The 26,888-nt window shown below is 46.2% G+C and overlaps 1 protein-coding gene across 1 annotated transcript in view; it reads right to left on the reverse strand.

The window, feature by feature from the left end:
• The window catches only part of Jag1 (jagged canonical Notch ligand 1), a 35,431-nt gene extending 25,568 nt beyond the window's left edge, over nt 1-9,863 (reverse strand). Inside the window, 3 exon segments of the mRNA NM_019147.2 lie at nt 229-280; nt 8,620-8,925; nt 9,401-9,863. Of these exon segments, the coding sequence (NP_062020.2) occupies nt 229-280; nt 8,620-8,925; nt 9,401-9,481 (439 nt within the window). The 5' untranslated portion in view covers nt 9,482-9,863.
• Between the last annotated feature and the right edge of the window lie 17,025 nt (nt 9,864-26,888).

The following is a 26,888-nucleotide window of genomic DNA, read 5'->3' on the forward strand; positions in this document are numbered from 1 at the left end:
TCTCTATCCGGAGATAAACTACGTCCCTTTCTACAAGGACTGAATAAACTGGGAGTCTACTCTGGCTACTTAATATTTCAGTTGAAAGTTCTAGAAGTTGAGGAATAGACTCCAAGGACAGGTTCAGCCCCAGTGGGGGTGGGGCACTGGGAACTTTCCTCTGGGCTTCCAAGCGCTGCACTTTATACACACCAGCATTTAAGGGAGAATTCCTGAGGAGATACTTACGAATAGTGTCATTACTGGAATCCCATGCCTCCACCAGCAAAGTGTAGGACCTCTGCAAAACAGAAAAGCAAAGTTTAGTGATTCAGATACAGGGGTCAACTCTACGATTCAGATGCTGCCCACAGTTTCTGTGGTTCTGGCACCAGGAGTCAAGCCGAAATAGAAGGTGGAGAAAGGCAACAGGGTATCTGAAGCCAGACCAATTTCTTCTCTTCAATATTCTTCACAGGTTGACAACTCCTTTCACCTGGCAGGGACACCCGGGGCTCATACCAAGCAAGCCAAGCAGCCCAAAGCCCTGACCAGAAACGAGTACCTCCCTATAATGGGAACACATAGCATATAGGTTTCCCAAAACTTTTCAGTCCCTCGTCCTAGTGCATGAGAAAAAAACCCACACAAAGAATTTACCCCAAGCCAACCTACTCAGGTATTTGTACTGAGAGAGAACTGCTAAGGTTACGCTTTGGGCCCTGGTGGGGCAGTCCCCAGGGAGGCCCCCTTTTCCTTTTCAGAACCCCTTTGAAAGCCCTGTCTGTGTGAGACCATCCCAGCTCCCACAAGTATCAGGTGACTCTAGGAAAAAGGAGGGGTAAGGCTCAAAGACTTAAGACAAAGGCAGCAAACCTAGCTTAGATGGTGGGGTGGGCTGTGGCTGTCTGTGGGAGAAAGCACAAAGGAGAAGGCATCGCACACCCATGGGTTATGTTTATTGATGAATGTATCTGTCAATAAGATCTAACATTCCTGGAATAATCAGTTCAGTAACTAAACAATTCCCTGGAGGCTGGCAAGATGCCAGTTATCCTACTGAAGCATTTTTTATCTTCTAAGCGTGTCTCTGAATCCCATCCCCTCTTCCCTGAGACCCAAGCCATTAGCAACTTTTCACTTTTACTCCAATCTTCACTTACAATAGGCACTGAAGTGAATCTCGCTAAGCCTATCTGGGGGCTGGAGATACAGTGGAGAAGCAGAACAGGAACAGGTTTGCGCAGCACGGCTCTGCCACTGGTACAAACACATACCATGTTTATGTTGCTCAGATAACCACAATGCCACCAGAAAACACTGCTGCCAGGGGAAGAGATGGCAGGGATAGGGTGAAGGCATGGGAGAAAAGCAGGAGGTTTCATTCATAAATCAAGGCAAGCTCACTACTCTCTCAGTGACACACCAGGTCTGCTCTGACGACAAAAAATATCTTGTGATAGGCCCCTGCTTTGGAATTCGGCCGAAATAGGTTTCATACTTACAGCAGGATTCCATTTCGTTCACTGATAACTGTGGGAAAATGCTCACAAAGCAAGCAAACCCGGGCAAGCTAGGACACATACCCAGCGCTCTCCTGTTAGTGGTTATAGGTCCAAATACATTGTTATTGTCGTTAATATTTTATTAGTGAAAGTTACACCTTATTTACAGCCTCTTTAAGTTTCCTGGGACTTCCTACAAATTATAGGACTCTTCCCAAAGAGCAGCAAGAAATTATATTTCTCTACTGGTTCATGGTGAGAGCCAAGTCGAAATGAGGCCAGATGCGTGGCTGATTCTGTATAATTAAGCCCTTCATTTGTTGGTCACGTTGAGGCCCACATCCTTCACTTCAACAATATTGCTGTAATTAATCCTCTGATTAAATGCGTTGATACCGAGAGTTTTGACAGACTTGCACAAGCACTAAACACACATAATACCCACAGACAGCACTGCAAAGAAAGGTGCCTTGGAACCAGCTGGCACAGCAGTATGAACTCTGTCAGCTTCATACTCAAGGCAGAAGGCATCCTTAGACCTTGCATAAGAACTTGTAAGATCAAGCCATCTGCCAGCTTCACCTTGGACTCAAAAGTTGCTGGCCAACACTACCCCAGCTAAAGAGGAAAGACATGTACCACAGCCCCAGGGGCTGGCAGTATGATGCCCTAATCAAGTGCCTTTCTTGTGTGGGTTGAAGGTGGGCTAGAATAAGGGTGAGGGCTTGCAGAGACAGCAGCCAAGCCTGGACTTTGCTTTCTCTTGAAAGCATGGATTAGAGAGAGTTCCAGGTTTCCTGGGGCATGGGTGCCCTGCCTTCAGAGAAAGGATTCCCTCCAAGGCTTCTATTAAGAGGCATTCTTCCCTCCCACTCCATCCCCACACTATAGATCAACATTCAAGATAATTTGGCAATGATTATTAGTTGCTAGGGAGCTTTAATTTTTCCCAGGCCCATGCTTGACCTCTGTACATCCCCAACTATATGTCCGGACAGTGAGATGTTAGACCAAGGGTACCTCATACCACTCAAGCAGGTACCCAGCCACAAATCACCCACATGTGATTGGCCACTGCAAATCCCATCCTCAGCAGAAGCCAAGTCCCCAGTCCTGGGGGAATTTGTAAGGGGCTTCAAAAACCAAGTTTTGTTTGATCTTAACTTTACACCCAAAAGCAAACAACAAGCAAATCCTGAGTTTCACTCTGGTTCAAACAATAAAAGAGACTTTGACCAGTTACCCAGATTTCATATTTTTGTCCTGAGTCTTCCCAGAGTAGTAGTTGAAGGGGGCACAGCAAAACAGGAGCAGGATTTTCAAGTGAGTCACTTCTGTCCCTTGCCCACTTGAGGCTCAGGACATCTGGCAGCAAGGTGGCTGACGTGTGAAACATCAGAAAAGTACTGGTCAGCTTTCAGGACAGCCTTTTGGGGGATTCCAAACAATTTTACCTACAGAAGAGTCTTGGCATCAAAGCCCTCAAGGCATAGCACCAGTCGTCAGGTCACCTTACCGAGGGTGGGCCACCAGGCACCTCCTCCTATTCTCCACACTTGAGCTGCTGGTCTAGGGTTCATTCTTTGTCCTGCCCCACTCTATGGAGGTTACCTTGGCACTGGGCAAAGCAGTAAGCACTTAATTGCCACATTAAGCAGGGGGGGATGTAAGAAACAAAGGTGATTGTGTTGGCAGCTGGGAGCTTCCTTTTCCTGGCAACAGTGGTAGCCAAACCAAGCCCTAAGAAGCGGCTGCCTCCCCTCCTGCCAAGCTGACGGACACAAACAAACCGCCATCCAAATGGCACGCGTGGGGAGTCCAAAACCCCAGACCACTGTGACAGGCAGGCCCGCCAGAGGCATGCACATCCCGGGAATGCCCCGAGTGCCAACACAGCCATTGTACGCAGCCTGCTGGCCCCAGGTCTGTCAGGGGCCCTGCGTGCGCTCTGCTGACTCAACTGTTGCTTCCTGTCACTTGTCCTGTATTAGCAGTATTTCTGGAGAGGCCCCATTCTTCTCAGTAATCCTCACTTCAGTCAGTCCAGCCAACTCCATTGTCCTGCCTTCGTCTGGGTGGCCAGGGTATAAAATATTCTAGTCACAAAACATGTGAAACAAAAAAAGAGTTCAGAGAGTCCATGTGTGGGCACACACAATTCCTGTCCTTTAGGGTTTTGGCAAGGTGAGGGGTGAAAAAAAGACCACTCCCCTAGTGCATGCAAGCTGAGGCTCCGGTCATAGAAAGCGACCATTTCTGCAGGGTTTGACATGTCAATAGTGTGTGATCTGGCTACAAAGAGTGATTTTCTCATCAAAGCCCACCTCAAAGACTCACCAAGGGGCCCCAGAGCTCATATCCAGATTGGAGGCTCTCAATGAGAGGCCCCTAACCCCTTTCCCATCATTACCCTTACCTGTTTGAAAGGCATCCCACTGATAATTAAATGCACCAGTTACAAAAGGGTGGTGAGGTTAATAGATAGAATACCACAGAGCCAGCCAAGCACAACCGTCCAGTTCACACAGAGCAAGCCTGAACAAGAAGCCTTTCTACTTATTTACCAAAAGTGCATAAAAACTGGGCTGAGCTGGTAGAGGACTCGGCTTGATTATTTACATGCCCCCTTTAACCACTAGGAGCCACCCTGGGAATGTCTTCCCTGCACATGTGCTGCTCCAATGAGAGCTGTTACTGACACTATGAATAAGGACCAAGGGGTTGCTGTGGGCCAAGCAGTAACCTAGCAACAGCAGCTTTCTGAGCCCAAGGCTCACCTCCCTCCCCATCATGTTGGGATCTTCACTTTCATGCCTTCATATACGTCGTCCAGCCCTTGGAAGAAAAGTTTATTTTGCTCTAATTACTCTTCAAGTATTTTTAAGGGCTGGAGCCAAATATCACTTCTGAACAGTTTGAATCCTGAAACCTTGGTATAGGTAGGGTATATGTCTCTAAAACTATCAAAAAAGAATTCTCAGGAATATTTACCACTGTGGATTATCAAGCTAGCGGTATGCACTTCCAAAGATTATGCATCCTCACATTAGTAATCTATCTGATTAGTCTAGAAAGCCTGGCACTGGAACCAAGTTAGGCCTTTCCACCACAGGAACATGGCTACTCGGAATCTGGCTCCCTGCATTCCCTGTTTTCACATGTGAAGTGAAGGAGTCTTCCTTATGGCCTTGGCCTTGTTTTCTCACAAAGAGCCTTTTCCCTCCATGGTAAATTCCCCACATGCCCTCTGAACAGAGTGTCCCCGAAGGCACCAGGTAGCACGTTAGGTAGCATTCGGATTGCTGGCTACTTCACTGCTGCTGCCTCTGCTTCTGACCAACTTACTTTCCAACAGCATTGAGCCTAACTTCACTACGCTTGACAAATGTTCCAAGTTACGGAACTGTGGGTGTGGACCTGGTGGGTTGCAGATTCTTGTTAAGTACTGGAGGTTTGGGCAAGTTGCTAAGAAGATAAGAAGAAAAAACAACAGGGCTATACCTGTGGAAGAAGGAAAACTGTTAGAAACCAACGAAGTACTCCAGGTCACAGCTATTCTACAATGCCTGCAGGCCACCCTACCTCCATGTTCCCCCCCAAAAAAACCCAGTAAAGCAGCTTAAACATTTGAGGCGTATTTCCTAGAACAACAAGAACAACAACAAGAACAACAGATGTTCTCTCCATACACAGAACATCCCTTGTGCTAAGCACTTACATAAGGGCACTGTCTGCACACATGCTAAGCACATAGGGGAGGTACAGAAAAAAAAGCTAACTTAAGGAGAGCCTTAACCCTCTGTCTTCCCTGTGTCCACAAGCATCTAAAGGAGAGATAGCAGACAGCATAATCATACCCAAGGACTGGCAATTTAGATTCTGTGATTAACCACCTGATGGCAACTTGACTCTAACTCCTGTTATTTAGTTACTGAGGCTGTTAAGTGTGACAAGGGGTCAAGCTGGCGTCCTCTTCTGCTACCTTAGTCACGTTCCATTGGCTTTTCCTAAAATAAAGTTGCTCTCGGCAAGACTCTGAATAGGGTCAGTGGCATTTAAATTTAAAGATAAAGCCAGATACTCCTGATGTTTTACCCCAAGTCATTACAATTTAGGGCCACCAATGCAGCCATGTGATGGAGGTTTTGAAAGACAGAAGTGATTACACTAATGCATTTTTAATGAGCAGACACTACTGGGATTTTGAGCTAATTTGGGGAGGTGCAAATTAACCATTTCGGTGATTTATTAATGGTAATTCCCAAATCATTTCTCGTTAAGCCCAATTACCTGTCATAACTATGCTCTTATCACCTAGTATCCAAATTGGAGAATAATAAATCGACTTAGTTGCTGCAGGTTGAGCTCCCTTGCAGCACGAATGACAACACAATCAGAAGCCATTGGCACAAAGTTGGAAGACTGGGGCCAGGGTGGTCGATACTTGAGTGGGATGTAACCCGAGGGGGGTAATAACGGAATGTGATACTGGTATGGCAAGGTCCACTTCGGTGTCTCCCAGGCTGAGATGTAGATTGTGTTTCCGATCCTACCAAATCATTTCCTTCTTTCCTGCTCTACACCACGAACAGGGCCCATACTATCAAACAACAGACAGGAGTTACCTGACCTTCACTGAACTAGCTTTGCCAACCAGAGTGTTCCCCTTTCCCCATAAGCCAATTTAGGAGGACTTAGCCCAAATGACAACTGTGTCTGCTTAGGGTTGGCAGCTTATGTGGCTATGAGGCCAGGCTAGGCCAGCGCTTTTGTTTGCCTTTTAAATTATGTCCTACTCTGGAACCCCATCATCTCGGCACCAATTCCACTATAACCTATCCAAGAAGGAGAAAAAAAGTAAGTTTATGGTGCTTGAATTCAAACCCAGGACCTTTAATAACGCTAGGCAAATACTATTTCAAAGAGGTACACCCCCAGCCCATTTTAAAGACAGGTGTTAATTACCAAAGCGACTGATGCTGTGCTACCCTCCCACCCCCCCACTAACACTTGTGAAGCTTAAGGCTTTCATTGAAGCTAAGACTCACCCTGGAGCCATTCTTGGAAGTTAGACAGCAGCGGTTCTCTAACCACACTGAGGAAAATAAACTAAAACAACACACACCCAAACTTGAGTTTCTCTTGTGTTTCACTGGAGGCCTTTTTGGGGGCAGCAGTGTGGAGACTTGTTTAGGAGAGATCCATGGACTTGGCCCGGCTTCAAAAAGAACCACATTCTCAGTGCTGACCCCAGTGGGTCTCCCTCTTTCTAGAAAAGCCAAATCTACTTCATGGTTGGTGACCCGTGGGGCCTGAAGGCACCGAAGAGTGCGAGCCCAGCGGTGGTGGCAACCTTCCATCCACTCACACCATTTCAGCTCCTTGTCGGTGGGGAACTCTCTCTCTTCCAGGTGTCAAAAGCAGACAGCCACACTTCTAGGTCACCCCCCGGCCCCCAGCCTCTGGAGTAAGCCTGTCTGTTTTCCTCCAAGCCATCCTCCCTCTGACCCCTCTTCTCCAAAATAAACCTCAGCCAGGCCTGCCGGTTTTTTTTTTTTTCCACATCACTAATAAGATTCCTTTTATGGTCTTGTGAAAAGCGAGGGGCTCTGACTGATCCTAGGAAGGGTGGAACCACCTGCAGGCCCCTTCCTCCCGAAACTCCAAACACAGCTCAAGGGCAGCCAGTATCCGCCCTAAGCTTGGACCCAGTCAGATTTAGAGGTGGCCAACCTCTTTAGCTTAAAGTTCTCCCTAATAGGGGATTAACAAACAAGACAAACATTCTTTGTAAAAGTGAAATCCACAACAGACACAACCCTCAGATCTGAAGAGATCTCACCTACAGCGGCAGTCCCCTGCCAAAGTAAGACCCTTTTAATAGCATGTTTTCGATAACTGTCTTATCGCACCCACAGCAAAGGCCAACGCCTGTAAACGCAGACTTTAAGAGCCAGCTCGGCCTCACACACAGACAGAGCCAGACAGGCTTCTCTCCCGCCCCTCTTCAGAGTTTCAAATCACAGCCCAAACCCGCGGGTAGGAGGCAGCAGAGCGCACCCCATCGGAGCACGTGGCGGAAAGCAATCCTCCGGGGCACAGAGCTCCCCCTCTTACCACCCACCCTCCGAGCTCAAGCTTGGCGGAGCACCAGTCCTGGCAGCGGGTCACGCCTCCTGGACAACGGGCACACCCCCCACCATTTCCCTTTCCTCCCTTTCTGCAATCGCACCCATCTTCCTTCCACCCATTTTGGATGTTGCAAGGGTTTTGCTGCAGTCTGCCAGCGGTACGCCGGCCTCAAGCATATCCGAGGGCCAAGGGGGAGATGTGGGAGCACGCAGTTGCACCCGCAAACACTACTTAGAGCGGGCTGTCTCTTCTAAGCCTTTATACGGCGCGGGAAGGGTTTGTGGAGGCCGGGTGCCCTCCGGACGAGTGTGCGCGCCCGCCCTTCCCGGGGAAGTTTGCAAACACAGCTGTTCCAGAACTGGGGAACCGCTGGGAGCAAGGCAGCCAGGGCTACACCGAGCGGGGGCGGGAGGAAGGGGCCGGCAGGGGGCGGAGGTTCCCAGACTAAAACCTGGACGCCAGCCGGAGATAACCCACCTCCTGCAGCCGCCACCCCAGGCTGGAAGAGGACCCCTCCAAGACACCGAAATCTCCTAGAGCTGCGGGAAACCGCCCCCCCACCCCCCCTTGCAGGAAGGACACACCCGCCCTCGGGGCGGCTCACGGGAAAGGGGAGGGTGCCAACTTGGACAGCATTTGCAGGGCAGACTGTGCGCAGTCGCCTTCCACGGCGCTACAAGTTTTAATTAGTTAAGCAAAGAAATCATCTATAATGACCTCCTGGTCCGGGATGGGTACTGCAAGTAGCAAGCATAAAATTAGCATCCTTGGGCACTTTCTCCCTCTTCAGAGACCCCATTTCCGTGCGCTAAGCAGACACCACCCAGAATGGAAGACCCGCCCGGCTCATCTGTTTCAAGCTCTAGCTATAGTCTGGACTCTCAGACTTGCCATCCCAAAAGCCTCTCAACTTAGTGCCAAGTTTCAAGTGGCATTAAATCCTTCTCAAGGCAATATAAGGCTCGGACCCGCGTTCGACTCTGTCCTCGAGTCGCTCACTCACCGGCCAGGCGAAACTGAAAGGCAGTACGATGCGATTACGGTCGTTGCCGCGGCTGGCCTTGAGATTGAAGGTATTGCCCCCGATGACAGGCGTAGACCCTGAGCCGAAGCTGCAGGGTCCCCCGGCCGTGACGCGGGACTGATACTCCTTGAGGCACACTTTGAAGTACGTGTCACACTCGTCGCGGGTGCACTTGCGGTCGCCAGGGTTCCGGGCTCCGCCGCAACAGTTCCCATTCTGTAACTCTCCGTTCACGTTCTGCATGGACAGGATCTCCAGCTCAAATTGACCCGAGGCCCCGCACACCTGCCAGTGAGGAAGGAGGTCAACGCATGAGAAAGTTTTCTCTTGAAGTGGAAGTGGGGACTCCTAGACTCCCCCACCCCACCCCCAACACACACACACACCCCAAAGCTGCCAAAGATCTTCTCTGGCAAGTGAAAATAAATGTGCAAAGACTAGGTTCAGGGATTAACTTGGTTCAGGGGCATAAAACCCACGAGTGCGGGGGAAAAACTAAGACAAGCGTCCCGAAGGACCAAGAGCGTAATGATCGCACTCTGCCCAGCCTGGAGGAGTTTATCTTTCGAGGCCAGGGTCTCCCCTCTGGGAAGCCAGCGTTCCACACCGGGTGCAGCCTCTCGGGTGAAGAGTCAGGGTCAGGGAGCCTTGTACTCAAGGGCTCCGGAGCTTGCACTGGGAGCCACAGCCGCCCGCGTCCAGAACGCCACGAGGGAAGGGAGAGAACCGCGGGGAGCAAGAGCGGGAGAGAGACTCCTACCTTGGCTCGCAGGGCACAGAGCAGGGCGAGCAGAAGGCTCAAGGGGCGCCCCGGCCGGCCGCGCGTCCGTGGGGACCGCATCGCTGCGCCGCGCGCCGGGGGCACTCCGGACGCCGCCGCCGCTGCTAGCGCTGGTGCTCCCTCCGAGGCTGCCGTCGTCGCTGCCCCCGCGACCGCCGCGTCCCGGCTCTAATATACTCCGTGGATTGGAGCATGCACGACTGGAAAACAACACTACTTTTCAAAAGCCCTTTCAAGAGCCGCGCGTTCCAGAAGGCAAAGAGCCCGGCCTCCTTTTATTATTCTGATCGCTTCTTTGAGGCGCTCCCCCCTCTTCCACCTCTCGGCTTTCTTTCCTTCTCTCGCGCTCCCCTTCTTTTATATTATGATTATGCGCAGCCTTTTATTCCCTTTCGGATCAGCTGCATGAAACGCGGGGGAGGGAGGGGAGGAAAAAAAAAAACCTGAGCCTAGCTCGCCCGCCGGCTGCAGGTAACACAATGACGCGTGCCCGCCTGGCTCTCGGAGGGAGCCGGAGCGCCGGTCTAGGAGCCGCGACTCCGGCTGGCCACCTCTTCTCAACACGCGGAACAAGGCGCATGCGCGATTGTTAATATTCATAAGGGGCGTGGCGCTTACTGGACACGCCCCTTTCCTCCGGGTTGTCGGGGAGGGGAGGAATTGAGAAGGGGTTGGAGGTTGCGGGACAGACCGGGTGGCTTGGCTGCCCGGGGGCCCCCCACATGCAGACAACTGTCCCGGGGAGCCCGGGCCAAGAGAAAAGAACCTGGAAGGAAGGTGGAGGAGCCCGTGGCTCTGAGACGCCCTGAGCGCCTTCGCCGGACCGCCCCCTCGGTGCACGGCCTGGGCTCCCGTGCAAGCCCCAGGTGTAGGCGCCGCGGTGCGGCCGGAGCAGTTGGGGCGGGCGGCTTCCGCCTTTGGAGCAGCCTGCGTCAGCTGCGGCTTTCGCCCCGGGGAGGAGGGCCTGCCCGCCGGGAACCCGGGCCGCTCCCAACAAGCGAGCCCAGAGCTCTGTGCTGGCGGCGGCGAGACTGGCGCGCTCGCCGCCGTCTCCTCGCCCCGCAGAGGCGACCTGGGCAGACGCTGCTGGGAACTTTGAAAAACTTTCCCGGAGCCAGACTTGCCGCAAACTCGAGGGAAAGCCTCGGCCGCGCGCCATCCCTTCCCAAATCCCAGTCCATGGAGCCTCGGAGAAGCTCCCAGCGCCCTTTCCAGACCGCACCAGGGCAGAGGCGTCGGGGAAGCAGGGGGAGAGGGCGGCGGGCACTCGCGGGGCCTTAGCCCGGGAGTCGGGAAGGGTTTGCCTAGACGCTGAGGGCTCCGCCAGCCTCCCGCCCCGGCGCAGTGGCGGGACCGCACCTGTAGGCGGCCTCCGCGTTGCTCTCTGGGTGGTGAGGCGCGGCCTGAAAGGAACCTAACTGCTATCGTGGGCCACAGAACTTGGCTTCTCCTGGGTGGTGGTGGAAACCGATGCCATTTTCCACCTTGAGGCAGGCCTCGCAATTAGCAGCGACACTCCTGGTCATAATCAAGGTCAAAGGGAACCCAAAGGCTGGCTGAAGCCTCTGCCTGCTCCACTCCAGGCGGGTTTAAATGGAGCTCTTTAGGAAAACAGATTACCATTAAAGGACGAAAAGAGTTTCATGCCTTGCATTGGGCCGGTCGTGAAGAAAAGCACTGATTTTCCGAGATCAGTTTAGTGCTTCAACTCTTCTAGACAACCGGGCATGATGGGTAAAGAGAAAAATAGTTTCCAGAATGCTGAAGGAAGGTGACACCATAACAATACAGGTATTTGTGGCTATCTATGCCCAACATAGAGTAGCCCAGCATAGATAGTGCCTGATACCATTTGGTGATGTTGAGAAAGCTGAGCAGTACATTGGTTCAAGACCACCAAAGATGGTTAAGCAAGTTTGGCATTTTAACCACCTGAGAAAGGTAATTTCGTAATAGCAATGCATCTCATTCTAACCATCCCGGGGTAACTTAATTCATAATTGTAGGGGCATATCCAAAATCAGGATGAGTTTGCAGCAACTGGTCACAGAAGCACCTGGCTTGTGCAGCAGCTGCCTTGACTTGTATACCCAGGCCTCCTTCGCCCAATTATCACGAATGCAAAGCATCCCATTTTCAACATTAATCCAATGCAGGGTTTTTTCCACTAAAGTTTTCAGAAACATAATAATCCTCACTTCTTATTCAGTTCCTTACTTTTACCTCTAGTCAAGTTAGCGTACCCAATAGTCCCTGCTCTGTGTCCCACATTAACTCCTAGAAGGAGGCCATGGAGCAGAATTTAGTTCAGAATTTTTAAGCCAGCCACCTGAGTTACCTGGGATTTAAAGTTGCCCTGCTGGCAACAATCTGGGCTTCATAAAAGCTGAGATCAGTGCTATCTACCGGCGAGTTTAGCTCACTTCATTAACAGGAAAGTTTCAAGGAATAAAAAGCACCTAATAACATAATAGGAATGTGGAGTCACTAAGAAACACTAGGCTCCCAGCAAATAACAGAGAACCTAATCTTTTCTCAGCCTGGGAACCCATATTTGAGGAAGACAGTTGTGGGCTTCAGGGGATTCTTTAAATTTTTTTTTTCATTTGGTGCTCTTCCAGTGAGCTGGGACTCCCCCAAGAAGTTAGTACTGAAACAGGCACTGGGTGGAAGTTCAATTCTCCACTTCCTTGATCACCCCTGCAACCCGGAGAGTGGGGAACTACTGCTGAAAGAATTCAAATATGGATGTTTCCCTTTGCCAAGCCATAGCCTCCCTTTGGGCTTTGCTTTCCAAAGTTCAGAAAACATTTCCCATGAGAAAAAAAAAAAAAAAAAACACTTAGGCATCACTATTACTTATACCCAGAAAAAGGCGGGTCTCAGAGCCAAATATCATCTGTCCTGTTGCACGTATTTGGACATAATTTTTAAAAGATGATGCCTTGATTTCCTTTATACAAAGCATACCCTGCCTTTGTTCAATCATCAACAAACAGCCCTGACTTCCGATGGGACATAAGAGACGTTCCAGTTATGATTGTATTTTAAAACTTTGAATCAGCTGAAATTATTTAATCAACATCGGTAAGAATCAGCTGATCAATATGTATTGAAAAGCACTGTTGCACGCAGCAGCATGGCTGATCTAAAGAATATCACCTGAGGGAGATAAGCCAGGCACCAGGAGTGCAACGTGTATGAGTCCCTTTCTACAAAGACCTAGGACCTTCGTCTCAGGTGAAAAACGAAGTATGGTTAGGGTGGTGTGTGGTTGGAGATTGGATGTGCGTGGTGCTTTTCTGAGCCTAAGTCAATTATCTGTGTCTTAATGGGGGGGGTTGGGTGACACAGGTGTATGCATTACCAACTTTCATTAACAAGCACATTTGAAACCAGTGCTATTGATTTTGTTTGTTGAGTTTGGTTTTTTTAAAGACACACACACATGATGGTTGTCTATATCAGTATAAAGAACATTGAGGGGTATTTGAAATGATATGAACCTACAATGAAACTTCAAAATGCATAAAAGATAGAGGATGGCTGGGTGGTTAGATAAAACAACCTAAAGAAAGTGTTGAAGTGTTAAAGCCCAACACTCGGAGACCAGAGGATCACTCTAAGTTCAAGGCCAGGGTGCTCTATAACAAGAAGAGAGGTGGTGGGAGAAAGGGATCCATGAATCTCTCTAATAGACTTGTTCACTTAATATTGCTCTACATTTCTGCATTTGAAATGTTAATTATAAAATAGTGAGGAAATGGTTATTGATATGCCTTATATTATCCAAAGTTCCAAGAACATGGCAGAAACCACCCAGGTAGTGGTCGTCAGCAGGGTAGAGCACGGTGTACATGTTCAAGAATCGGTGATGTAGAGGGAGGTAGTAGGTCAAACACAGAGACCTTTCCCCTATTCCTTCTAATGCTTTTCTTCGTTGTGCCGAATGGCCAAGTCCAAGTTACAGACATGTAATACACCCTTTAAAAATCCTCATTTATCTGGTTTTTAGATTATGCTTTTGAATGAAAAAAAGAGAAAGGAAAAGAAAGGAAAAAGGACATGATTGCTCCTAGGTATGGTGGAGAAGCTTTATTACAGATAAAAGGGAGAGCACAGCCAGAGACAGACATATCTTGGAGAGTGTCATGAGCCTGAGCCATGTGGGGAGAGAGAAGAGGGGAAAGGAGAAGAGGGTAGAGAGGGGAACCAGGTGCAGCTGCTAATAGGCCAAAAGGAGCAGGTAACCAAAATGTCTGGATTACATAGGAAAGAGCCTCTGGGGTGGGGGAGGACAGTTCAGGCCCTGGGCTGGAGAGTTCATAATAAAGGGTAGAACAGACTATGTCAACCTCTATAACAGCCATACCTGTTACAGGTATACCCCATGACAGGCAGGGACTGAGGAATGCTGGAGGAACCCGGTGAACAGCTTCCGTCTGATATGTTAAGTGGGCATCTTAGCCATTTGTCCCAGCTTTTGAGACTTTAACAGTTTTACATATATGTCTGTTTAGCCTGCATGTGTGTATGAGCACCAAATACATGCCCAGGGCTAGAAGAGGTCATAAAATGGCATCAGATACCTTGAAACTGGAGTTACAGATGGCTGTGAACCACAGTGTGGATGCTGGAGCACCAAGTGCTCTTAACTGCCCAACCATTTCTCTAGCTTCTCTTTTATGCTTGTCTGCAGAAAAGTTAGTGCAGCTTTTAAAGTCCTACTTATGGATATAATATCTTTCTGTCCCTTTGTCAGCAGACAAAGGGTTTGAACGTGTCCTGCAAGTCCTCTTGTCTTACAATGGGTTGTGGCCTCAGACACTTGGTCAAGGCTCCCAGTTATTCTGCTCAGTCGGCTCCCCAGGGAAGCACAATTTCTGAATATACGGCCATCTTCCTGGATCCTTTTCATTTTTCCTCATTACAAGAAAGTGTGCCTAAAAAAAACCCTACCACCTGAGGATGGCCTACACATGAGATATTAAAAGTCAGATCAACGTAGTAGCTCCCACAGCAATCATAAATCAGCCATGAGTTTGTCCACTCAAGTAGAAATTAAGCACACAAATACTTTTCCAGAGACTTGTTTTACATATGCACAAATTCTGAATTAACCTTCTTTTGGAGGCCAAAACTGTAAGTCCCTTGCATTATCAAAACATAATTTGGTATGAGGCTATTTTAAGCATAGGTTTGGCTTGGCCTTGAGCTCTACTCACTGTAGTTTTGCCTGCCCTGGCCAAGTTGTGCCTCACACACACCATCAAGGTAAGCAGAGTTATGTTCATCTCCTTTAGCAAACCAATCACAGAAAATCACTGTAAACCTAAGGTGCGTTTTCAGCAGTGTGGAACTGATGTCTCCACTTCACTCCTTAGGACCCAATGTTCTTAGTGGTCTTTTACCACTTTCGGACCTGTGTGTGTACATGTTTGGGGTATGGTCCTGCTTACAAGATGTACTTTTTCCTAGAATTGAGTTTTTGAGAGACTGAATATTAGTGGCTGTCAAGGTGTATGTTCACAAACCATCTAGGACTATTCCCTGACCCTTCTCTGTGGTGCTGATGTAAGGAGTTGCCTGTCCTGTGGGTAAACTGATAGCTTGGTTCCTTGAAATTCCGCGGTACTTTGATTCTATAGCCCGAACGGAGCCATTTGTTCAACTGACCAATTTAAATATCCTTACAAATCTTGCGTCTCCTAAAAGGCCCTTAGAACCACACTCCCAGAAGCAGGTAGCATTTGAGCACTGCCATAGCCCAGTGCACACTGGGAGTGTGTTCTCATCCCACTTCAGGCACTTTTCCCAAACAAATACAGAACGAAATCTGCCTCTGCCTCTAAGGGGGTTTAGGGAAGGAGAGAAGTTGTTGGAACCTGAGAACAAGAGACTGGAATATATTGAGTTATCTGGGAAAATTTCCAAAACATGTAAATTTGAGTGTCAAAGAAAAATGATTACACCTGCCAGTGGTCACAGTGTTTCATGTTTGGGTTAATGTTTCTCAATAAATTACAACTCTGTGTCTGTGTTTGACACTTCTGTTCTCAAGCCAGTGGTTTCTTTACTGATCATGGGCTCCAGTTTAGAAGTTATTAAAAATATCAAAATTGGATGATTATAACACTTATGTTTAAATTTTTTTCATTTGGAAGGTAATTCATTTTTATGATTGTTTGATAACGAGGGTGCTTAAGGATGATTAGGTAAATATTAGTGAGCATAGGAATACTGACCCAGTATAATTGTCTGGATGTTTTGTGCTAGCTATAATCTAGCTTTGCTAATACATAGACTTTTATAAGCATCATTCAGGAATTATTTCAGGACAATGACAAAATTCCTTTTTCTTTTGGAAATAAAGTTAAGGCATAGAAAAATTTAAACGACAGTGAAGGAGAAAATTTAATTTCCAAAAGGTTATTATTTTATACTCTGAGGTAGCAACATTTTTCTTAAAGCCAATTAGAAACTAGAGATATCAACTATACTATTTCATGATAGTTTGGCAGAAACTTCTATGAAATGGTACTTAGGGGCTTTTTTACTAGACCACACATGTAACATGCCTTAATAGTGCAATTTGCCCATGATCTGAGCTGCATTACTAAAAGTGTAGGGGGTTGGCCATTAAGCAAGCAACACCCATAGTCCCTGCATACTTTTCACTGGTCTTTTAATATTGCTGAAAGGCTCTCTTCTGGTCTGGGTGCTGTGTCTTGTTTTTAAATTATAGTAAAGTACTTATAACCAAGTTTGCCCTTCTGAACTATTTTTAAGTTCAATGGTGTTTACTGCATTGATGTTGTGTAATAATCCCTAGACCCTTTCCATCTTGCAATGCTGAAAGTCAACCCATTAAATAACTCCCTTTCTTCTTTCCCCTTCCCTTGGGCACCAGGCAGCAACCATTTAATTCTCTGTCTCTAGATACTCCACATAAAGTGGCTGTATACAGTGTTTATCTTTGTGTGGCTGTCCGATTTCACTTAGCAAATGTGCTTAAGGTTCATGCGATTGCCGGATGTGTTAGAATTCTCCTCTGCCAGGGCGTAGTGCATCTGGAGAGTGTTTGCCTAGCATACACTGGGTCATGAGCTCCGTCTCCAGGACTTAAAGCAAAATTAAGTAAAATTCGTCTCCATTTTAAAAAGAGAGATGGAGAGAGGAAGGAAGAGAGAGAGAGAGGGAGAGGGAGAGGGAGAGGGAGAGGGAGAGGGAGAGGGAGAGGGAGAGGGGGAGAGAGAGAGAGAGAGAGAGAGAGAGAGAGAGAGAGAGAGAGAGAGAGATTGTATTTGTGTGTAATACGGGTACAGGCACCCATGTGCACACATTTAAAAGCTGAAGTTAATATTAAGTGCCTAGATCTCTCTCTCTCTCTCTCTCTCTCTCTCTCTCTCTCTCTCTCTCTCTCCCTCTCCCTCTCCCTCTCCCTTTCTTTCTCCCTCTCTCTCTCCCTCTCTTTTATTTTTGAGACAGAGTATCTCTTACTGAACCACAGATTTGTGATTTAACAAGATTGGCTACCCAGTGATGTCTGGGGCTTCCCCATCTTCCACACAGCACCAATGCTGGTATTACAAAACTGCATCCCCTCATCCGGGTCAGACTGCATCAGCATGTCCAGATCAAACTGCATCAGCATGTCCAGGCCTTACGTGGGTGCTGAGGATCTGAATTCAGGTCCCTATGCTTACACTTTACTTACTGAGCCATCTCGCCAGTTCCTGCTCTCTGTAATGTAATGCTGATGTCATTGTGAGTTTGAATTATGTTTCTTAAAAACAGCACTTACTTGGGATGAAAAATTGAGTTGCATCTACCATTTGACTGTTTCGAATAATGCTGTTTTCTTGGGTATAAAAATATCTCTTTATGACATGAATTTCAATTCTTTTGGGTACATAGTGGTTATCATGTCTAAATGCAATAGTGACCAACTGGGCCATTTCTTAAAAAGGACAACAAAATGTCCTAATATAAAGACCTTTAAACAGAGCAGCTGATGAACTTAGGAGACAATCCAAGTAGAAAAGAGGAGAAAGGAAGCCTAGCCTATTGGAAAAGCTAAGGAGTAAGAAGGAGATGACCTGAAAAACCACAAATGGTATATTGGGCTCAGTGGATGGAGGCTGCATGAAATTTGACTTTTAACTCAGTAGAAAGAAAATTTGTTTTTGTAACCAGCCAGGTTCCCTTGGCTACAGCAAGTCCTGGCCACCATAGGTGATCCAACAGAGGCTTCTCTGGATAGATACTCTGTCATGGCTGGGAGGTTGTGCTGGGGAATTTCCTAGGAATCAGGTCCACACACCAAGAGTATCTATCTGTAAATTTGGTCACATTCTACCCTGACTTCTCAGGATGCAGTCAGTCTCAGAACGAACAGTAGGGGCCTGCACCTGGAATCTGTCTAATTCCTGCCTTGTGGGGCCAAGGAAAGGATCAAGAGTTTAAGACTAGTCCAGACTATCTAATGAGTTCCCATTCCTGTCTGAAAACAAACAAACAAATAAACACCCAAAAAACAAAACTAAGAACCTTGGGAGTGTCAGGTCTCTGCTCCAGGACTGTTTGTGAACCAGAACGCACAATTATATAAGATCCTCCTGGGATTTGTATGTATATTAATGGTTAAGAAGCTTTGATTTGCTATACAGTGAGCATAAGACATCCAGAATTAGGATGACTGTACTGTCCTTTCTATAGTAAGATCATCCATGACCAGCCATTCTCTCTCTCTCTCTCAACTAGCAGATATCTGCAGGCAAACGAACAAGCCCAGCCAAAGTCAGCTGAATGAATCTTGGCAAGCAGAATCTTCCAGTGAAACCATAGTCTTGTGAGAATTAACAACTGGTCCTCTTAAGGTAAGCTGAGAACTGGTTTGTTGGGTAGCATTATTGTGGCAACAGATCCTTCCTCTACGTGTGGAATATTAAAAAACAAAACCAGGCAGAGCTGCAAATCGTCAGCTCCTAACCATTCAATGAGAGATCACTGTCACTAGTAAGCTTCTGAGAGTTACATGCAGCCTAGGGTAGGAAAACTGAATAGTTGACTCTGCGTGAGTCAGTAAACTGAAATAAGAGTTAAAGTGGCATCGCTATAGACTTGCTCCACTCAGTGTATCTTAGCTATTTTCAGGCCCTCCTGAAACAATCCTTTTGACCATAACACACAATTGGCCAAAGCTCTCTGACCTTCGTGTAATAGACGCTGTTGTGTTCCCCATGTGGAGAACTCTTGCAGTCAACAGACTTGAGTTCTCATGTTCTTGTGCAATTCGGTTACAAAGAGGGGGCAGGATGTTCAGCTCCCCAGTCATCAGTTGGGTGGGTTCCCAACATTTACTTGTTATTGTAATTACATCATTCTAGTCAATGTTACATAAACTTATGGAATAAGTGTGCCAAAAGCAAGCTATTGCTTCCATGCATACTAAATCAAATATAACTTGATGAAAATAAATATGAGTAGCTAACAGTAGATTTTTGTTGAATAAACATGACCAAGACAACTTTAACAGAATTGGAAAAAGTCTTAAATAAAGCAATCAGAGTCTGCCTGACTGCTTTCTATGTCTTTTAACTTTCATAGTGATTTAAAAAGTGCAGACTAAAACATAAAAGCATAAAACAAGCAAAAATCAAGGTGTTATATATATATATATATGTGCTTGGATGCGATCCTACCTATGTAAGTTTTTTTAAAAAAAAGTCTCAGGTTAAAAGATAGGTGGACAAATATCAATTTGCATGTTTTCTGTTGAAGTCAAGTATTTGTGTATCATCTTTCATGCTTCCATTTTTAACCAGTGTTTTTGATTAACCAACCAATTACAAGTGATGATTGCATCACTTAAGAGGGTTTTATTCTATTAGTGGAGTCTGGACCAGTGCCTGACATATAACAGAAACACTATTACCAGCTGTTGAATGAATGTGTTGTAGATGGCTGGCAATATGCAGCATAACAAAAGTAGACATGTTTTCACACACCGATGTGTTTTAATACTGACCATTTGAAACCGACAACCTAGAAGCAGAAGGACTGGGTCAGGAATTGAGTAAATCTAAGTGTTGCTTCTTTATAAAAGACCTTAAATAACAGCAGAAAATCCAGGGCTTTGCTATTCTTGACAATATCCTACTAGCATGTAGCAGCATCACTAGGAAGCCTTGTGCTTATTAAACTCAACTACAGAATTTCTAGTTAGTCAGAGATAGTATCCTAGAATTTAAGGGCTAGCAAGGTCCCATTGTAAAGACCAAACTTTGAGAGTCACCAACCTAGTATATCTTTGATGTAGACAATTACCAGGACCATTTACTTCTCCCTCTGGCTCTGTGCATCCCAGACCACTTCATTCCTTCAAATGTCTCATTTGACTGGGAATTTCGTTTCAGTGTTCTCCCAACCAGTTTTGAATTGAGAAATGGAGTGAGACAAGGAGGGCATGTATTCTGGGTCATTTGTGAAGTATAATGGTGTTGTGTTTAATGTAACCCACGGTGACACTTTAAAAATGGCACCAATATCCCCATTTTACAGATAGAAAACTGAAGTTTAAAAGGCCATACTCCAGAGAGTAACATAGGTAGTAATCCTTGGGGTAAGTTTTATGGTGGACTAAGTGAGACTTGAGGGCCTGATGTTTCCATTGTAGCTATGAAAGCTTTGGGTTATTGTGCAGCTACTGTGGGTTATCTAAAGCAGGAATTCTTAGACTCTAATCTACAGCTCTACCCTCTGGATACCTTATTAAAATGCATATTCTTATTTTTATACAGGTAGATCAAGCTCAAAGTTAGATTCTGTATTTCTCACAAGCTCCTCTGAAGTGGAAATATCTGGTTTCTTTGAAGACTCAGTTGTGTCCTATGATATTTTTCTGGAAAGTATCTTATGAGAGGATGTTTTGCTGAGGACACTTGAGAGGACAAACGGTGTTTGGAAAGAGTCTAAGTAGAACCCACAGACAGTAAAACACACTCTTGCATTGGTACACCTCTCAATGCTTCACTGATCTTCACTGGTCTTTGCTTGTGGTGACTTCATAGAGTGAAACCCTTCTTGCTGCTTCTGCAGACTTGATTTGGGGAGCCTTGTGGTTTCTTCTGGATTGAGCACTGCTGCTGATTCTGCCTAGCATTTGCTGATTAGGCTGGACTGCTACTACTAATTCATGTTTGATGTTTTAGAGTGGACTGCTGATATCCTGACAAGGAAGATTGGTTTTGCCTCAAAAAACTCCTTCTAAAAAGGTCTACATCTTGCTTGTCCTGTTAGCCATCTCTCTCCCCTACGTTTGGTGGGTAGGCGAGGGATAGTGAGACTTCATCTCAAAAAACAACCAAACAGGCAAACCACCACGCTTAAAAATCTTTTCACTGTAGTTATTTCTCCTGTACTGAGTAGCCGGATGACCCTAGAGCCTCAGGTATGCTGTAAGCAAATGTGTTACCATTGAGCTATTTACAGGCCCTTTAAAATGCTTTATTAAGATTTATTTTACTTTAAAATGTGTGTGTGTGTGTGTGTGTGTGTGTGTGTGTGGTGTGTGGTGTGTGCTTGAGCACCTGTGTGTGGCCTATGTGAGGGCAGTTGCCCTTAGAGTCCAAGAGAGGGTGGCAGATGTCTGTGAGCTGGAGTTACAGGTGGTTGTAGCACCCAACATGAGTGCTGGGAGTGGACTTGAACACTCTGGAAGAACAATGCCCCATCTTTACCCTTGATCCAGCTCTCTAGCTCCTTCTTTTTACTCCTTATGACATGGTCTCATTACATTGCCCAGGTTAGCCATGAATTCACTCCAGAATCCATGTAGGTCTTGAACTTGAGATTCATCTGCCTCAGCATCTCAAGTAGCTAGAACTAGGGTTTGTTGCCACTTGGCCAATCTGAAGTCCATTCTGTTGTTCTGTGAGCTTTGACAAATTTGGTACAGATCCAGGGCACTGCCGTTGTGCTCAGTTTCCTCCTCATGCTCCTAGGCAACAGTTCCACCCCTAGATTGGATGGCTCCCCCTTTTCTAGAATGTTCCATGAGTGAAACCACACAGTTGGTGGCCTTTTGTTTTTGTATTAGTAAGTCCTATCATTTTAAGTTTCTGAATGGTATGCTAATGCCACACTTTGCCCATCTCCAACTGAGAAATCTTTGCATTTTAGCCTTTATTTCCTTTGAATACAGCTGCTAGAAAACTTGTGCAGAGATTTTTTTTGGTTCAGCACACATTTTTATTTCTCTTGAGTGAGTATCAGAGAGTGGGATTATTTTGTCTTTTTTTTAGAAAAATGAAAAAGGCTGTTTTCCTAATGGCAACACAATTTTGCATTTGTCCTAGCAACATATAGGTAATACTTCTGAGCTCTACTGACCTCTAACTCCTGGGCCCATTTCACTTTGGGGACCTTAGAGAGGAATGCTCATAAACAAGAGCCACCCTTGAGAGTGTTGAGGTCAGAAGTTAGGGGAAAGCTAGAGAGGCTGGCCTTCTTTCCTAGACCTCACCCAGTCTCATCTGTTGAAATCTTCGTGAGCTCTTTCCGGTCCCTGGGTTTGAGTCTACCACTCTCCCGGCAATTATGGTGTCCTCAAATATCACCCCTCCAGTCTAGGACTTATGGCCAGATAATGTGACTTCAAGAGAAGCCCTTCCCCTCACCTGCAAAGAAAATTGAAATGCTCTGAGATCAGTCCTCAGCATGCACACCACTCGCAGGGCTCTAGCAATTTTATTCTTCTATCCTTCCTGGGGCAGCTGCAGTTACAGTTCATTGTCCCCAGCTCGGCCTCCATGTCAACCCGGAAAGCTATTCATATAATTTAATCCTGATGAAAATCCTCTTGGTGCTCCTGTGTGCTCTCCCTCCCTCTGCTTCTACCTCCTGGTCCTCCTCCTCTCTCCCTTCTTTCTCCCTTCCCTCTTCTCTCTGAAATGCAGTCTGCCAGTGTAAGCTTGGGTTCAACTCCTGTATTACAGAAAGGAGATGAGAAATGTCACAGGATTTGATCCTCTATTCAAGACACTGACCCTTTCCTAATCTAGAAGCTGTTAGTCCTCGCCCTACTGGGTAGTACTAGTTTTCTGAGAAAAATGACAGTTGGGATTTTCCTTTGCTTTGCATTCCTTTCTGAAAGCGTGGTAAGCAGAGGTAAACTAGAGATGGCTTGAGGCTTAAATTTTCTGTCACCCCGATTTGTGAAGTCTTAAAGCTGAGCAACTGAATTTCTTTTGGCTTTTAATTGCAGTGGTGTTTTTTGTTTTTCTTTTGTTTTGTTTTTTTAACAGAGACTGGCTGTGTAGTTCAGGTTAACCTCAAACACATTATGTAACCCAGACTGACTTCAAATCGCAGAACTCCCAGCCTCTAGAGCAGTGGGACTTTGACTACAAAGCATCTCACTGCTATGCTAGACTGCAGGACATTCTTTAACTTTCAGAAATGTGTATATATGATACTGTGAGCAACAAATATGTCCTTTATATTCCAGAATCACTCATGTATGCCATTAGCAATAGTCTTTTAGACTATGTAGGCCGGGAGGACATTCCCAGTAAGAGTTCCCTAGTTCCTACAGTTTCAGCAAAACAAAACACCATAGGAAATTTCAAACAAAATAAATTCATTTTGCTTGTTCCAGGACCAAAGCAGTATGTCTCGGGTGGCTAATTAAGAGTGACTTTCTTATAAGGAAGACTACTATAGGGATCCTACCAAAATCTTAATCCTTAGGTGGACAATATTTATTAAACTTCTAGGATAACCCAGGAGGCATCCTAGAGAAAACCAAATGTAAACACCATCCAGAAGGCTTTATAGGGTCTATTAAAAAATTGGGAACATCAAATCTGTGGTTAACATGGACAACTTTAGCTACACCAGAAGTCACCTGGAGAATTCGAAAAATTGCTGATGTCTCAGCCCCACCCAAAGGTCCTGATTTGATTGGTTCAGGTTGTAGCCTGAGCACTGATGATATAGCCTTCAATGCAAGCTCCTGGCACTTGACTGCACAAAACAATTGAGAAGATGAAAGATATCACCAATGCCTTCTCTTCTACCAGGGACCCTTGCAAGTACGTCTTACCCGGGAGTTTAGGATGCACAAAGCTTTAGGACACATAAACACACTGGGATGTGGAGTTGCATTGAGCTAGGAACTAAGAAAATGTCAAGTTGATTCTTGCATGTGTAGGATGGGATTGAATAATAAAGGTAAGAGGACAAGTGAGAGACACTCTAGAAGACATGTTCCATGTGCAAACCCAGTTCAAAGTCATTCGAGAACAATATGATTTTAATAGATCTGAGTAGCTCAGTGATTTCTCTAAGCTTCAGTTTTCCATCTACACAGTACCTTAGCAGCATCTTTCTTGTAGGGTAGATGAGAACCTCAAGTTGGGTATGTAAAGAACTTAGCTTGATTCTTTGGCAGAGGGCAGGAGAGTGGGCTCAGCTTTAGCAATGACGAATTGATTTCTGGGCTTGACTGAGCTCACTGGGACATGAAAGTGAGCTGAGAAAAGGGTCCTTTTGTGTGTGTTTGTGAGGCCCATCCTAGTGAGTCGGCAACTGAGGTCAAGTGACTGTCTCCAACAAGAAAGCTGGTGGAGAGCCTGTGCTTACTTGGGTCCTGCTTCAGGCCCTTGAACTTAGGCCCTGGAACCCAGTCTTTCCTCTCACTGCCACAGGAAAAATGAAAAGGGTGGCAGGAAGAGTCCATTGTTCTCCCAGACATCAAAGGTCATGCATCCTTGTGGGCTTTATGTCTCCAGACCACAGCACAGGTGGCCGTGACTAACCTCCTCATTCTGAAGATCAAGATACCCAGTCTCCTTAACCTGTCCTCCTTCAAATGCTCTTCCTGTGATACACAAAGTCCTTTCAGTGCTGGGCTCTCAGAGAGCTGCTAGAAGTCGTTCTCAACCTTCTTAATGCCACAACCCTTTAGTACAGTTCCTTTAATACAGTTGTGGTGACTCCACAAGTCACAGAATTATCTTGTTGCTACTCATAACTGTAATTTTGTTACTTTTACGAATCATAATGTAGACATCTGATATGCAGGATATCTGATATTTGACCCCTGAGGGTCACTCTGCTAGGTAGTTTCATAAATCCTTCCAGTTTTGCACTTTTCAGACATAAGAAGGAATCACCTAGAGAAGTTGATATGCAGATTGGTGTCTTTCCCTCTCAAAGAGTCTAACTCAGTAAATCTTACGTAGGAATTTTCTAGGCAAAAGTCTTTCCAGGTATCATTATTGCTGCTGCTGCTGCTGCTGCTATTGCTGCTGCTTAGAGATTCATGCACTGAAGAGCTCTAGCATAGCCGTGTGCCCCTGCCCTCCTTCCCATTAGCTCCCTCAGCCCTGGATTCTTGAATGTGGAGTGCTGTTTATCTTCTGTGGGATAGGATTAACTTTTAATAAAACTCTCCAGCTGATGTTAGCTGGGATTGTGTTCTAAGATGTAGCTTCTCTTTGATAGGACCTAAGCATAGTTTTAGAGGCAACTTGGTGGGAAATAGAATATGTAAAGTCCAAGTCCTTTCTGGAGGAGCCACTGCTTCTTAATGTCTTACATGAACACATGAGATATGAAATTGTAAGAGGAGGCATGAAGGGTCAGACATACCATTAAGACTTTAAAAATGTAAAGTATACATTAGAGCGATGTGTCTGCTTCCTCCCCTCCCTCTTCCCCTTTCCCTCCCCCTTCCCCCTCCCCCTCTCCTCCTCCCTCCCCTCCCCCTCCCCTTCTCCCTCCCCCCTTCTCCCTCCCCTCCTCCTCCCCTCCTCCTCCCCTGCCCTCCCCCTCCCCCGTTGTCATTGTCGTCCTCCTCTTCCTCTTCCTCTTCCTCTTCCTCTTCCTCTTCTTCTTCTTCTTCTTCTTCTTCTTCTTCTCCTTCTCCTCCTCCTCCTCCTCCTCCTCTTCCTCCTCCTCCTCCTCCTCCTCCTCCTCCTCCTCCTCCTCCTCCTCCATTTTTGCTGTTGTTTTGCACCTTGAGGGATATTTTAGAAGGAAGACATTCCCTTCCTACTGACATTCTTTACAGTCTTGTCCCCACTGCTGAGCTTCCTTTGAAGTTCCAGTCTTAAGATATTTCTAGCAAGGAGTCCTTTTACTTCTCCTCCATCTTCTGAGATAAAATTCTCAATTTGTTTAGTTAGGGTCTCACCCCATCTTCTTTATCAGCCCTCAAAATAGAATTTGAAATATGTAAAGGTATCTTTGTGAGGAGTGGCCTGTCACCCAAATGATCTGCTCTAACAAAGCCACTTTCGCCACTGTCCTCTCTGTGTCCTGCACATAGGTTTTTGAGGTTTGCTTACCAAGGGGGAATGATAAGGTTAGGCTGCTGCGTCTTGATGACTGGAGGCTGTGTCTGTGGATGACTGTGCTGACAAATCAAAGCAGCCCAATTGGGTATAAGCAAGGGCATCTTAACTCCTATTTGGAGTTTGCAACTTCAACCCCTGAGGAGCTTCTAGCTCACATTGCTCTTACCTCACCAGCCCTGTACTGGGAACCCAGCAGCCATGCGGTATCTACATTGGGTTCTCCTGTCCCACAGATGCGTGGTTCTTAGGCAACAGCTGGAGTTTATTTTGATCTCTGTCTTTTGAAGCCAGAAACTGTTCATGTGTAACTTTAAAGAAAACTGTGATTTTTTTTTCCCTAGTGCAAAGCTGCAATTTCAAGGCAGGATTCTATTAAAAACAGACAAATAATTCCCATTCCTTCCTGGTCCTGCCTATTGTTTTCTTAAGTTTGTTTAGATTCCCAGATTGAATCCTTCTGTCTTAGTCTCCAAAGAGAGGGTCCTGGCCATAGCTGCCCCATGAGGTTGACTGTCTGGTAAGGTCCTTGGGGGACACTTCCTGTTTCCCTGTCACACAGGCATATGGAGGATGTGGGAGCATGTCTCCTGTCTTCCCTATTCAGGGAGCCTTTTATTTCCTCCCCATGTTTTGTCTATAGCCAGCTTTGGTTTTTCTAAGAAGAACTGTTCCTAGGAAGAAGAGTTGGTCCAGAGCCAACACTACTTATAGATGCTCAGTGTGCCATGATGTTGGTTTAAAGAAACCAGGACTGTATTCAACAACTAGTCTACTGTCCCTACAGAAACACATAAAGGCTATCTGCTGCTAGCCACATGCTTCTAGATGCATCCAGTGGATGATGCCCCGTGTATACCACACGATTCTTTTTGAAGGAAGCATCTCTCATGCATGATGCAGCCATAGCCATTCTTCCCCAAATCCTTGGTGTATTCAGTTTCTTTCTTGTAGTGGTTGCACATTAATCAAAACTGGATGCTACTTGCACCTCCAAGTTGAGAATTAACTTTCCAATGAAGAGTATTCTTGACATGGATATGCAGGGCACCTTTAATGGCCATATTAGAGCATGACCATATGCTGGCCTAGTGGGGATGGGAATG

This window comes from Rattus norvegicus, chromosome 3 (genome assembly GCF_036323735.1).
Source record: "Rattus norvegicus strain BN/NHsdMcwi chromosome 3, GRCr8, whole genome shotgun sequence".
NCBI classification, from domain to species: Eukaryota; Metazoa; Chordata; class Mammalia; order Rodentia; family Muridae; genus Rattus; species Rattus norvegicus.